Source organism: Agrilus planipennis, unplaced genomic scaffold (genome assembly GCF_000699045.2).
Source record: "Agrilus planipennis isolate EAB-ADULT unplaced genomic scaffold, Apla_2.0 scaffold9, whole genome shotgun sequence".
Lineage (NCBI taxonomy): Eukaryota > Metazoa > Arthropoda > Insecta > Coleoptera > Buprestidae > Agrilus > Agrilus planipennis.
Window position 1 is genome coordinate 597,596 of NW_020442467.1, and position 16,246 is coordinate 613,841.

The 16,246-nt window shown below is 34.8% G+C and overlaps 1 protein-coding gene across 8 annotated transcripts in view; it reads right to left on the reverse strand.

The window, feature by feature from the left end:
* The window catches only part of LOC108736912 (hemicentin-2), a 465,590-nt gene that overhangs the window by 66,013 nt on the left and 383,331 nt on the right, over positions 1–16,246 (reverse strand). For 6 of the 8 annotated variants that reach the window (XM_025981202.1, XM_025981203.1, XM_025981199.1 and 3 more), the window contains 2 exons: positions 946–1,086; positions 749–782 (listed from right to left, as the gene is read on the reverse strand). In XM_025981202.1, the coding sequence (XP_025836987.1) occupies positions 749–782; positions 946–1,086 (175 nt within the window). The remainder of the gene's footprint in view (positions 1–748; positions 783–945; positions 1,087–16,246) is intronic. The other 2 variants (XM_025981201.1, XM_025981205.1) reach the window with 1 other exon arrangement.

Sequence of the window (16,246 nt, forward strand, 5' to 3'; positions counted from 1 at the left end):
AGATACGTAACAAAATACAATTAAAATATTGGAGCAGCAAAAAACATCAGACGAAGATAACAGGCTATACGCAATGTATGAATAATAATGTTCGTGTGCAAAATGTGTACTATATTGGTAAATGCATATTATTATAGAATAGTAAAATAATATCTTTTATTTCTCTCGATTTAACGACCACTCTTTATAACGCCGAAAAATGTTCAGTCCCTTAAGTGTCGTTATATAGAGTTTACACTGTATTTACTATGTATTTAAATTTAAGAGTATAAGTCACAATCCGCAGTGAACGCTGATGATAATACAATGTTAATAGTCGAATAGTTCCTGATTTCGACACAGCTTAGACGAAAAGGGTAATACTCAATTTAGGTACCCAATACCTAATATAAGTCTATAGAGGTTTATCGTGTCTGTCCTAGACATTTCAGTTATACCGCTAGTTGAATTTAGACATTTTATGACATTTCAGTAACTGTTGAATTGCAGCCTCCACTATAACTCATAATAGTAAATAATAAATATACTTTGAGTTATTTTAAAGGGTAGATACATTTATGTTACATTACATACAAGTATAAAGTTTCGGTTCTTAATCCATAAATAAGATTTTCAGGCAGTTTTTCTTATTTTATTATTTCAGCTTGAAGAAATCATTGTGCAAATAGAGAAACGAATGTGATATTTAAATAAAAAATCCACCCCAAAACCACCACCTGATAGGTACTATTGTAGCATTCATACTTACTTTTCTCTCTCTTCCAACTCCACATGACTATTATCTGTTGTTCATCACAATAATAAAACTGTGTTAGTTAATTGCGGTTATTACAACGATATTATAGTAAAAGCAAACAAACTTGCATTGATTAATATTATTATTACTATTACTATCATCATTCTGAGTATTTCTTCGTTTGCAAGTATAAATGAAAAATAACTTACATTTACTTTGAGATCGTTTTCTTCTGCAAATGCATATGATTATGATGCAAATGATGATGACGCAAATTATGATTCCAATGATGACAGCTATGAGGATAATCATGTTCTCATTGTCGAATCTCTTCCACCACGGCTTTACTCCTGGAAAGAAAGTACNGATTGAGAAAACTTGTCAGGTCGTCGGCCTCGCTATCTTACCGCAAGCGTCATTTGACGAAACACATGTACCTTCTCGTGACCTTCGCAGCAGCTGGTACGCAGACAGGCCAATTGCACATGATTTGCACCGACACTCCATTACACAGTTGCGCTCTCGTTAATCCTGGTCATCATTGTCGGAGCAGCTGGGGCTTTCGGTAAGGTCACTATCCTCATGTTTACTGAGTAATGCGAGATGGGTCATTCTATTTTTCTTTCAGGTACCTTATTCTCCCTAATTTTTTCCGGAGTATTGATCAAACATAGGGTATATGGTTTCCTTCTATCCGTGCGTCTGTCTATCTGTAGTTACAAGAGTCGCTAAACAAAATAAACAAAATTTTTGGTGTTTCGTTCCCACCAGGTACTAATGCTGTCCCTCTGGACTAAGCCGAAAAATAAAATGAAAGACCCTGTTCAGCATCCTTTAAGGAATCAAAGGAACGTGTGAGTGGTGGTTGGGGAGAGAAAGATGAGACGGACGAAATGAAGATTTAGATAAAGTTTGAAAAAATCATGTTTTGGACCCCTTCCACTCAATTGGTTTTTCACTTACACTTAGATTGGGTCGTATCAGGTAAATCTTGACCGAAATTAGAAGTGTTAACAAACTTGAAATTTTTACTTTTCTCTAATTTACCTAATCATGATATATAGATATATAGAAAAACTTAATAAAGTCATAGTATTTTAAATGAAAATAATGAGAAACATTTATCAAAACTAATTTGGGAAAAAATGTAGAAGTTATTTCTTTGTGATTAAAATAGTTTAAAAAAATATATTCATCAATAAATAATTACTAAGAATCACATGTCGTTCGCAGATGACACCATTATTAGGGGCGCGTATAGAAAGAATTTTGTTCTTAGTCCTTAGTGTTAATTATAAGGATGTGCTATCATTTTTCTATTGTCAATTTTGAGCTGACACTGGCCTAGGAAAAAGTTAATTTGTTTTTAATAACAATAAAGAATATTTAACGGTTATGACAGTTGACGTAAGTGCAAACGTTATATGCATCTGCGATGACATGCGGTGCTTAGTGATTAGCCTCCGCGTGTTTTCTCTTTTAAAGGCGTCCCCTATGGGGAATTTTAAAAAAGACTCAGAAATAAAGGTGATCATTCTCGATGTTTTTCAAATGGGGTATAAAATACATTCGCAAATAAGGAAAAGGAAAAGGTATTGTTTAGAGTAACGAGATATGACAAAAGGGAAGGTTTAAGAAAATGTGCTATTCCCTGCTTATCAATTTTATTTTTAATTTTTTTCTTAACTTTTATTTCGATGGAAAGTTATTCTCATTGCTATTGTTAATCGCAAGGGATCGTGTAGAGGAAGGGACGTATTTTATGGACGACCCTAATCGAATCTGAATCCAAAAAAAGCTGTAGCATAGGTATTGTAATTTGAATAAGTCTGAATTTCAAAACCAAATTTCGAGGTTAAGATAGGTATATCAAAATCCTGATGATGTACAGTGTAAACTCTTTATAACGTCACTCGATTTAACGACAAACTTCTTAAAACATCGAAATTGCTTGACTTTGGTTGGTTTACATTGTTTTCTATACAATATTACACTCTATATAGCGTCACGTTCACTCTATTTAACGACAACAATGCGGCATTATAAATCATTAAGCAGTACTTTCTAAGTTGCCGAAATAGATAAGAACTGCAGCTGTGTACGTTGTTGAAGAAGACGATCCTGTCCCTCCACCAAGCATCAAACAAGCACTTGATGCAGCNACTGGCAGAAAGTCATGGTGGTATAGGTAGCAGTACCTACCTGAAAAATTCCCAAGTGGGTAATTACTAGTGTTGCAACAGACTTCTGCTTCCGCTTTCGCAATTACGGAAGTTCCGCATATATTTTCACATCCGCGTTGCATCTGGTTCCGTATTTTTATAACAGAAGCATATCGGCACTTAACAAAATCTTATTTTTCATCTTTTTGGTAATCAATATATCGGAACAATAAAACAAGTCGTAAAAATTTACTACTTCTATCTGTTCGCTGAACTTGGACGTTTTTAAAACACAATTTAAATGGAATTGTTCGTTGCAGTGCTACACGTTGTACAGGCACCTGCGCCAGCATTCAGCGACCTTTCTCTCTGTAACATTGTGAACGTATCAACCGTTTATGTTTATGAAGTATTAGCGTCAATGTAGCGTTATAGCCGGCAAACTTTTGTTACTAATAACACTGTTCCTGTGCAAATAACTTTCTTATAGTTTAGAACCTAAATCTATTTACTATATAGTTATATTTTCCAGATTTTATTCTCTTATTGGTTTCTTACTTTAATCTAAAAACGTCCAGGACTTTCAGTTCCCCTTAACCAATTCTAATAATTTGATTCCTAAAATATTAATACAGCTATAGCGTTTATTTATTTTGCATAGTGTTTATCTGGTGGTGTAAATTTTAAGTTAAAAGTATAATTATGAAGCCAAAAAGAAATTCAATTTGGGATTATTTTATTAATATTGGCGATGCAAGTGCTAGGTGCAAAATTTGTAACAAAATATTCGCGGAAAAGGCGCACGACCACTACATTAAAGAGTCCTCTAAACTCATTACACTTCCGCTTCCGCAAAAAAAAACCAACTCCTGGTTCTCAAAGCCAAAGGATTTTCAAAAGTTGGTAAGATGGAAGGGAAAATAAGGATGCGTTTAGTGTAGCAGTCAAGCAAAACAAAGAATAGATAAAGAGGTCAGGTGTATATTGCAAAACTTGCTGGTTCTAAGTGTTCGGTTTTGGGAAGGACAATGACTAGTCAGGGTATATGATTTACTGTTATCGTCCAAATATATGAGCGAAATTTATAGACGGTAACAGTTGAAGAGAAAACGGAACGAGTCGCAGTTCAATTTCCTGGACAACAAGTATCGCTCTATTATCTAACGAACCAATTTGACACGTATCAATCTATCAATTATTTATCAACTATCTTATCAATCAATCAAAAGTCACAATGCTTTCGGTATAAATTATCCATGTATAATTCTTGTGTAGAAAGTGCATATAGTGTAAATGTATGTATAAAATCATTTGATCGATCGAGATTCATTCATACTGTAATGTTCGTGGGTTTAACAAAATTAACTTCTAAGACTGATAACGACAAAAAATATTTATTTATAGTCATTATTAAAGAACATTAAAACACTATTTAATTATGTTTAACTAATGGTGAAAATTATGTTATACTGAAAATGTCCCGTAACACCTACAAAAAGAAATAATTTTTGACTTTACCAGTCTTACGCTGAAGAAGCCGTATTACCTCAGATGAAATTTTGATGTTAATTATATACTTTAATTAAACACCCTAGAATTGATTGCTTTTTATTTACCTTTAATGTTCTAAGGGAAGAATTAGTAATTGCATCTATCTTCAAGGAAGTATGATTTTAATTATAATTTTATTATGAATTTCCACCAAGTAGAATTAGACTTAATTAATCAGTGTTTATTAATTATTTCTATTCTACTTCTTCTATTTTATGCTTCTTAATATTTCTATTGAGGGAAAATATGGTTGTTCACATAATTTCCCAGAAAATTAAAAACAAAATGTACCTACCTACGCAAACATATAAAACAAATACGCCGAAGAACCAGATTTTCCCGATAAAATGGACACACTCTGCTTCAGTAAGAAATAACAAAAAAGGTAAATCCAGAATGTATTATGTTTGAATAATATATAAAACATAATTTGGATTAACAAACATTTCGTACAGCATTCGTTAAGCAAGCACAGTTTTACTTATAGCCCATCATGTATTCGTACAGATTCTGTCTTGACATGTCAACTGAAACTGAATTGGAAGATAAGCAGGTTGTTTCGTAGCCAAAATTCTTGTCGACGAATTTGTTTCGAAGTCATCAAGTTTATGCCAAAGCATTGTTGAACGGTTCTTAACCTAGCGACCCAATTTGGATGTTTATATTTATATAAGATACTGTTATAAGGTAAGTACTTTTTAAAGGAATTTTCCGCTTCGCTTGGCTTGGCATTCTGTGGCAAAAGAAAATGATAAAAAACAAGGATCGAATTTCGGAGATTTCAAATTTCTTATTTTCCCCTTTTCTGATTTTATTACTTTTTTTTAAAGGGAAAAGATGTTATAAAACAGTTTTCAGTCTTTATAAATTCGCAACGCTCCTTTTCCAGGATTTTGTGCTTTTGATAGGTATCCAAATTGATCGAGTTTAGAAGTGGTTAAAACTCACAAAAATAATCGCAGAAGGAAAAAGGAACAGGACTATTCACCTACTGCAAAGGAAAATTGAAACGGTTGCTTGATTTGGAAAAAAGCTTTTATCAAAATTGGATTGTTTATTTAGAACTGTTATAGGTCTAAATATTCATTAAATATTGAGATGTTTCACTCACTAACTTTTGTGACCTTCTCAAACAAATTAAATTAAAAATAAATGCTNGTATAAAATCATTTGATCGATCGAGATTCATTCATACTGTAATGTTCGTGGGTTTAACAAAATTAACTTCTAAGACTGATAACGACAAAAAATATTTATTTATAGTCATTATTAAAGAACATTAAAACACTATTTAATTATTACTAAACTTAGGTTATGAATTATTCTATTTATTTACACTATTGTTGATATATCACTATTCACTGCGCTATTTATTTCACTGCTATCACTGTTAATTTATTTCTGGATTCACTTCTGCAACGGTCAATTTATTTCTTCTCCTCTCGGCGATCATCTCTTCCATTAAATACTCTTTTGTTTACTTTCACGCACACGTGTGCCCGATCGCACACAAACACACTCCTGCTCGCTATAATACATCATCAAATTACCTTACATGAAATAGTTCTCATTAAGGTGAAGTCCAGGATAAAACAAAATACTTCTTGCGTGATGCTGGCAAGGCACTCTCACTTGCACTGTCAAAATGTGGCTACCACTGCATGTGACTACATTATTTTTTGTTTGGTATTTTTAAAATAACCTTATTTTTGTATTTTTTTGTAATAGTAATAAATTTTGCAATCGAACGGTAACTACGATGTGCTACTAATCGTTAACACGTACAATTGGCCTGGTTCCGTACCAGCAGCTGCGAAGGTCACCAGGGTCTTGACACTGGACGCTTACGATATCAAAGAGCAGTAAGATACGCAGTGTCTTAATTATTGAAGCCTCATTAATTGGGGTACTTTTGTGAATAGTTTTTAAACCCCCTACGTTGCGGGGCTATCGCTAGATGAATTCTACAGTGCCTCCATATGATTCAAATATTCCGAAATACTGATTAGACATAGTGTATTACATATCATCACTTACTGTCCTAATTTTAAACTCAACTTCATTTTCTTATATAGTTCACATTTATTTTTAATTTAATTGGTACGAAGAGCTTCACAAATGTTACCTAACATTGAATATATTCATTGAATGGACAAATCGCTTTATGTAAATTCTTTTATCATTAACTCATTCCATTGTTAATTTCAATTTCCAAAAAGCCAAGCCAAAATGTGCTCCAACCATCCACTCATCCTTATTATATTATCGTTCACTTATTCGTAATAATTAAATTTTATATAAATTCCTCTTTCAAGGTAGAGAGTATTAGGCGACGGTGGTAATCGGATAAATGAAAAAAGGGAGGTTCGCCCCAATTTATTACAACGAATTTTACTGAACAGACACGTGCTTCGCTCACCTCTTATGTGGCCATTATCGTCTCGAGATTGGAGAAACATGTGTCCCCCCGATAAAGTTTGTTGTGGGAAATTAGGGTGAGTCTCACTTTTTCATTTGGTTTCCTCTTAATTGTTGGTTTCACTATGGGTGTGTTTATTACTCCTGAAAATGACAAACCGATATCGAACTAATCGTCCTGGCTGCTCAGTATATTCTCTCCATTGGGGACATACATTTATACATACACATCTAGCAAAAGAAGCTCCGAAAAAAAGCGCGGGAAAAATATCCCCTCGGAAAACAGCCCCCGGAAAAAATGCCCCTTTGGAAAACAATCACCAAAAATTTACGCTAAACGTTATCATATGATTTAAAAAATCAACACTTCAAGTTATTGTCTTTCTTGATGGTGGTAGCTTTCAATCTGCGTATATAGAGATCTGTGAGCGCAAACCACCTGTGAACAAGTATAGTAACGTTTAGCGACGTGGAATATGGTTAGACAAGGTTCATAGTTTGAGAAGAGTTTTGATAGACGACGGCAAGAAGCCGAAACTGATAGGAGGGTAGAGACCGTAAACATCAGTCTGTCGTCCACTGCATAAATTCACAACATTCAGTCCATCCAGAATTTGACCAGATATTACATAAGTAACAATTATCGTTTAACGTTTTTTATAATTATGTGTGTCATCAACCCTACGAAGCAGAAAAGGCCCCAACGACTTTCACCACCTTGCGTCTTGAAACTTAAAGTCATCAGGTCAGACATTTTATGTTGCGCTAATTTTTCTTTTTATTTTATTCATAAATACTTTGATTTATGTATTCATGTAATCTTCTTTGGATGAATTAGATAATAAGATAGATATTTAATTTAGTGATTGTTCATTATTATCATCATCATTATCATCATAAGGTCGTCAGTCCTAAGACTGGTTGGACACGTACCTCCACTCTTTCCTATCCTTAGCTAAACTTCGCATTTCCCTAAAACTAGAACAGGCCACATCATTAACTATGTTCATTATTGTGAGTGGAATTTTTATACCCAAAAAAATTAATGACCCTACTAGCGATTACCTTGAGAACGTGTAAAAAACACGTTACAAACAATAGCAAGTGAATAGTGGTTTCTATCTTGATAGTCTAGTCTCAACTTGATACCATAGGCAGGTCCGACAGATTACCAATTACAAAAGCGTAGTTTATCGTGATCAATTGAGATTTTCTACCAATTATTACTGTAGGGCATGCGACAAACAGCCTCTCTATAGCATTTTAATCATTTTGTTGATACTTGACAGCTTCAGTTTAACCGGTGATTTGTCGGAATTGTCATTGGAGTGCTGATGGATACTTATAAGATACCGAGCGGCATGGCCTAGAGGTTTAGACCATTGCTTAGCATTCGGAAGGACGCCGGTTTGATTCCGGGTCCGTCTGCCTTGGTCCAAGTTTTTCTGTGGTTTCCTTGGATCACTTAGGCAAATGCTGAGGCAGTAATATTCCATAGATAATCTTTCAGTCTCTTCTGTCTTCATTTCGTCCGTCTCATCTTTCTCACCCGAAGCACTACCCACCTATTCCCACGATTCCTGAAAGCAGGCTGAAGAGGGCCTTCCACCCTACCTTCCGGCGTAGTCCGGAGGGACTGCCCGCCCATCAGCATTACTGGCTGGTGGGAATGAAACACCCAAAAGTTTTTTTTTTTACTTATAAGATTGAAATTGTGATCCACGTCTTATAGTTTCGAAGAATTGCTGACCCAGAGCGTCTTGACTCCATTTCTATACGTTTCGCAGTACGTTTTAGACGCTTTCAGACTACAATAATACACTTTTGGAAACTTAACAACAGCTGAATTTAAAAGAAACCAAGAAAACTTTACTTTTCATAACGTTAATAAGGTACTTTTTTTGAATTTCAATGGTATGTACCATAATTTACTATTATATCTGCGTTTTAGTTTCAAAATTGGCTATTCCGATCCCATAATTCGATCAATAAACGAGCACGAGCCATCAAACGAGACAAAACGGCACGATGAAAACGAGATTTTGAAAATAGCATTGTAATTATTACGCGAGATAAATAGACGCCTGTATACGTATATGCTTCACAATCAAAACCAGGATATAACGTAGCAATTGATGACGCAGCACTCTATCAATTATTAGCGTTTGAATTAAGATTTTAATTGCTACTCAAATCGGAGTTTATGTTCTCGTGACAATTAGCAGTTAAATAGAACTTGAAATTGAAATCAACTGTCAGACATATAATCAATATTTTTTATCTTCATTAATCGTGCAATTCATGAAAAGATTGCGGAAAAGTCTAACATACCAAAATGCCTTTTACTATAGAAAGCGCAATAGACAATCATTGATGGTGTGAATTCGAACCTTGCAGGTGGTTTACAAGTATTAAAAGCAAAAGTATTATTTTTAACCGTTAGAGGTATTTCAAAATATCATGAGCCGTGATATACGCGAGAGGTGAATTTCGTTGCATGTATTTTGTACATTACGAAAATAATTAGTCGGCAGTTAGCCATGTGCCTCGCTATACTACTGTAGGTGCTGTAAGCAATTACAGCCAATGTTTTCAAAAGGAAGAAGGCTATGAACCGGCAGAATTGGGCCATTGCGCAGCTCAAGGTCATGGCTCATGATATTCTGAATTACCTTTATAATAATATGTTCCATCCAAATGAAGGTAGGTACAAGCCCAGATAAAAGTGACAATTCGACTTGTATGTACATTAAAAGGATATTTTAAGCATAAATTCTTTTGATAAATCATAGTCAAAGTTCTAAAGACAAAGTATTTTCTCGAACACTCGTTTATAAGTGTTCATTTCGAGCGCTATTTGGTGTATGTGTTAACGGAGATGTGTATAATCCATGATTGTATCCAATTCCTAGGAAATGTTTACAATTCCCAAAATCGCCCGGAAATTTGTGAAGTAAATTATATTAGACACATTTCCTAGGAAATCTATACATGTCCTAAATAGTGATCGGAAATTTATAACATTCAAAATGTTAATAGGGGAGGGTATTGTGTCGTCCGATCAAGTGATTTATTGTATTCACAGATAACTCTGATTTTCAGTTTACTAACGTAGTTTTACACATTTACTAGTACAATATCGGAATTTCATACAAGTCCTAGGAAATGTATACATTTCCCAGGGTGTGTGTGTGTATTAAAAAATCTTTGAATCAATATTTTATAGATTTCCTAAATTGCCTCGGAATTGTAAACATTCCTAGGTTTCATACATTTCCGGTAACATGTGCAAAATGGTCAATTAAGAAGACCGGCGATATTGATTATTGATTTTTCTGACTATGGTTCCTACGCAATCTACCTATTCTTATGTTTTTATCGCAATTAAATTAATATTATTGTTTAACGAAGTTGACAGTATACTACTTATTACAGACAATTTTCCTTTCTTATTTCGAAACATAGACAAAATTAAAAATAATGGTCCATACACACTAACTGCGATTGAAGCGACACCCCGTGAAAGATACGTGCGGCTTCGCGATACGCTGTAGTTATCCTATCCTAATAGGGAATGAAAAATTAATATGTTTGTTAATCATAATGATCGTCTACTCCCGCTACATATTCTGAATACTTTTATGACTTTGTAAAATATCTGGGAATGTCCATTTATTTAGTAACTTTTTTATTTTCTGTTTTGATTTTACCAAACGTATACATACTTGAATTATATAAATCCATGGTTTTGATAGTTAAGCAAATTGTTGAGAGAAATCTGGTGATAACATATAACGTTAGATCTACAAAGAGACCCTAGTAGGTATCTGTCAATCAAATTACGTCAGAATATTAATTGCGCTATTGCATGACGCCACATGAAACGTTTAAACCAACCAATTCAAAGAAATGCATATCTAAAAGTCCAAACATGTCATTGGATGTGGTTGCATTTAATATCTAGATATTAGTAGAGCCCATCAGCCTAATATGTGGGAATTTGCAATAAATACTATTTTAATACGTTTCCGGACAACATAATTATCGTAAACCATAATCTGTTTGAAGCGATATTAGTGCAATTTTATTATCCGATTCCTATGTAGTTGGTTTAAAAAGCATGAAGAGCATTGATAAACAGCAGTGGTAATGATTCCCTCAGCAAATGACGAAATGGCTTTTTTCTAAGCCATTTAGACAAAGTCCATTCGGCATAGGTACGCACCAAAAACACAAAGTTTAAACAATAATACACAAACATGATGTGACAATGCACAGTTTAAATATTTAAATTACATTCAGTTAAAAATTTGATTAATGTTATACTTAACCTTTATATTTGGCCCAGAAATAAGGAATTCAACATTCAGCCGTTGGAATAAGTTTAATTTACTACGGCTCTTTAATACGTTTGCTGTATGAAGATTATATTTAGGACATTTGCCACACTACAAGATTTATGTTCCCAGTTTCGTGACTATATTCACAATTAAGATCTGGTACTACATGAACTGTATGTGATGAAGCAGCAAGGTTGATTGCTCCTGAGTCTATGTATCGAAACAACTGTCCTCCTGTCTAAAAATTGATTGTGAAAACAAGGTTTTTTCTTTGATTACCAAAATATTTGAAATAATTCGTGATGAATGACTGGTGTTAATACATATGTATAGTGGTATTGTTTCAATAAATTTTTGACCTTGAACTTAAAATGTATGGTCTATAAATGAAATGTTCTGTATTGAACATAAAAGTACTTTAGTAAAGCTTATAATAAAAATGAGATTTATTTCTCACTATCTAGTAGAATTAGGCAGTTAATGAAAAAAAAATTGGTTACTATCATCTCAGATAGTATCTACCACATTTCGACAATTTGTGATATATATACGGACAAACAATTTTATTGACGAGTGTAAATATTACGACAACAGGTACCTAATTGAACTGAATTCGAAAGACTAGAGGCAAATAATTCGTTTTAAAATAATTTGTTGTAAAGGCCAGTTAGTAACTATAAAAATTTGATTTGCACTTAATTTAATTTTTAATTGAGCAATGAATTGTAAAAGTTCTGCTCTTGTTTAAGAAAGACAATAAAGACGGCTATAAAATTTGAACAGACATTAATTTGGCGAAAGCTGTCTACAGAATCAATTCAGGAATTCTTAACAAACGACTGAAATGCAATTACTAAGGGAATAATTTAGAGTCCCTGGAAGGTGTTTATCTGTTCATTTAATTTACTAATTCGGCGAAATTAACCATGAAATTGGTTGCTGAAAATTAATGAAATGGCAAAGTCCCATCTCCAGTTAGAAAAGTAAATCAATACTTAGAACATTTTATTTTGTAATGAGCCTACATATTGCGTGACGATAAGTCGTCATCATTTGTAAAACAAACGAATTTCTTTTGACTCAACCTGTTGAACGATTTCCGGATTGAAAAAAGTGATTCAGACGAGTGTCGTTATGAAATTGGGGGAAAAGAATTAAAAACTTTTGGGTGTTTCATTGCCAGCAGATACTAATACTTGCGGATGAGCTGTCCCTATACGTCGTCTTTAACCTTTCTTTAGCAATTGGGAGAAGTTGAACATAAGACTGACGAAATGAAGACAAAGGAAAAGTGAAAGAATAGCTGTAGAATAGTATGGCCCCACTATTTGCCTCAATGATCAAAAGAAACCACAAAAAAATCTCTAACAGGGTAGGCGAACTTGGAATCGAGTTAATGAATATAATAATAATTTGGTGTTATAGGCGAATGGCGAGGATACCGTGGATAGAGACGGTTAGAAATGATGAGATATTAGAAAGAATAGGAGAACAGAGGACTTTATAGAAGTCAATAAAAAATTTACGACATGAACACCTTCTCAGACATGAAGGTCTAATCAGAGACATACTAGAGGCATAAACGGGGAGTTAGGAGAGGTAGAGATAGACTTAGATTAGATTACTCTTCGTAAATAGTTAAGGATGTGGGTTGTTTTAATTTTAGGGAAATGCTTAGCTCAGGATAGGAATTGGTCTTGGTGTTGCATTATGATAATATACCGGTTTACACAGAATTGATAAATAATTAGAGACCATTTCGTCAAAAATTCAACTCACATCGTGCCATAACCACCACATCCGCCTAATTCAACACCAAATGATTTCCGGCTATTCCCTAAACTGAAATGATCACTCCGTGGATACCTTTTCGACTAAGTTGAGAAAATACAAGCCAAATCTACGAAAGCTTTGGAGGTCATACCAAAAAGGACTTTTCTGTTTCGAGTGTTAAAGCCAGGTATAGAAACAGAAAATTTGTAAGATAGGTTGTTTGGAATATTTAATTATTGTAGGTAGATTTTATGCTTTAGAATGTATTTGTAATTGTGCTTCGAATTAACGATGGGAAAATCCATTCATTAACTTATCTAGGAAACGGTCTGAAAACGTGTACGTACAGGTCCACTACCCTGGAAAGTACACGTAGTCATATTCTTAGAATAGGTGGGTTGTTCCTCCCAACATTACATTCCAAAATTATTGAACCTTAACTTTTTGAACAGGCCCATCAAGCATTAGTATTCTCTTTTACAATAAATTTAGACAGAACTTATCAGTAACTTGAACAATACAGAACCTTCAGTAACTTGACCAAATCAGGACAACATTTTATTCATATTCAGTATTTAATTTAGTATAACATTTTTTGTTATTTGTTTTCGAATTAGTTTTTAAATAAACTAAGATCAAGTGTTGGTCAAGAAGTATTTTTTCTAAACCCCAGCATTAACATTGGTCCTTCGAGCCGGATTTAGAATTGTGAATTACAAACTACAGATTACGAATCACGGATTGCAGTTTGTGAATTGGCGAGTTGTACTTTTATGAACTTCAGCTCTAAGTAATTTGTTACGGAAAATTAGTGTGATTGTGAACTTTTATCATTTGAGACTATATCGAACAGTTTTGTGTGACGCTTCAGAGCTCTTTTCCGTGAACCGCCGATCGACGTGGTGACCTCAACCTATCCTGTGACGTTCCAGAGTACCTAGGGGACATACGAATACAACGGACGATAAAAATAGGGATTCAAGCTAAGGACCCTATCAGCAAACTGTAAGTTTTGATTTGCGTTTGGTGACGTCAATAATGGCAGAACTCAAACAACTCACTCTTCAACGTGGACATGTAAAGGCTACCTTAACTTGCTTTGTCATATCTTGAATCTATTGAAACAGGAAGAGAATTAATTAACCTCCAGACACGTTTACGAATTATCGAACCACTCTACGAGAAATTCAATAATATTCAGTCAACAATCGAAGATCTTGCAGAGGACGATGTACAGCGACAAGCACAAGAAGGTGAACGTATTTCATTTGAATCTTCTTATTTTGAGCTAGTAAGTGTAGCACGGGATCTAATTGATAGGTAAAATGATCGAAAACGTCGCGTTTATGAAGAAAGCAGACCAGTTTCACGTAATCTAACATGTACATCAGAGCAAAGAACGCCAGTTAAGTTACCTGCCATATACCTACCTACCTAATTTTGATGGCTCGTATAATAAGTGGTTTAAATTTCGAGATACCTTTGAGTCACTTATTCATAATTGTGAGGCTTTAACTACCATAGAACGTTTTCATTATTTGAATTCTGCACTCACTAGTGAAGCTGCACGAGTTATACAATCGTTAGGCGTTTCTGCATTCAACTACGAATTTGCATGGCACTGTCTTAAAGACAGATTCGAAGACTCCAAGACACTTATTCATCATCACTTAAAGGCACTTTTCGAAATACCACCAATAGTCAAGGAATCACCCATCTTACTAAGGCAATTAATAGATTACATGAACAATCACTTATTGACTCTAAAGGCGTTAGGTGAACCCACTAATTCATGGGACACGTTGGTAATTTACCTACCAAATTGGACTCGACAACGAAATGCGAATGGGAACGACAGCGGGTGAGATTAGATGGCAAACCTACATTAAAGGACTTTGTAGCTGTTTTAGAAAATCGCTGTAAGTACCTCGAAATCACATGGAAGGAACGACGGAATTATCCATATACAGTTGTGAGGACCTTAGGAAACTTTCTACTGCGGCAAGGATTGAAAAAGTACAAAAACTAAATTTATGTTTTAATTGCTTACATGAAGGTCACGGGAACAAATCCTGCACGTACGGATATTGTAAAAAATGTCATCGCAAATATCATACGTTACTTCCTCAGGAACCAAGTGTACATCAGACAATAGACAAATCTTTGCGAGGTCCGTCATTATCCGCACAGAAAATGTCTAAGATACCGCCAAAATCAACGACGGTTTCAACGCCAACCCCGTCAACATCAGCGAACCCGGAAGTGACCATGATGGCCCGGTCAATGAACTGGAACCAATCGCACACATTGTTATCAACCGCTATAGTCTATATTCAAGATCAACAAGGTAAAAGACACAAATGCAGAGCCCTACTGGATTCTGGGTCTCAATCAAATATCATTACCCAAGAACTGTGGCAACGTTTAAAGCTACCATCGACCAAGGTTGCAACAGTTGTTTCAGGTATCGAAAGGGTACCTCGAGCCATTAATTACAGAACGGAGGTAAAAATACTTTCTACGGTTAATGGGCTTACAGCTTCATTAACATGTCTAATAACGCCGAAAATCACTAGTCATGTACCAAATATACCACTCAGTCCGGACATGTTTGATTTACCTTCAGGCATTACATTGGCAGATCCTGAATTCCATCAACCAAAGGAGATTGATTTACTTATTGGGGCGGGATTATTTTGGAAATTACTTTGTATTGGACAGATACGAGTTCGCCCTGACCAACCGCTGCTTCAAAAAACGCAACTTGGGTGGATTTTAGCAGGCACAGTTCAAATTAATACAGATATTGAAAATTTCAGTTGTCATTTGGTATCAGAAGAAACAACACATCATGAGCCACAACTAGAACAGCAATTGGAACGGTTTTGGCAACTAGAAACCTGCACGCCAACACATGGTACTATTCAGCTTGATCCAAAGGACTTTTGCGAAGACAACTTCTGTCGAACTACAACTCAGGATTGTGATGGACGCTTTATAGTATCAATTCCAAGCTTAAATCAATTGGGAATTCACGAAACATAGCGCTGGAGAGATTCTTCTCCCTTGAGCGTAAACTTAATAAATCACCTGCATTAAAGGAGCAATATATCGACTTTATGCAAGAGTACGAGAACATAAACCATATGAGCGAAGTACCAAATGACGAACCAGAAGACGGACCAACATTTTATTACATGCCACATCATGGTGTATTCAAGAATAGCAGCACCACAACAAAACTTCGTGTAGTTTTCGACGGATCA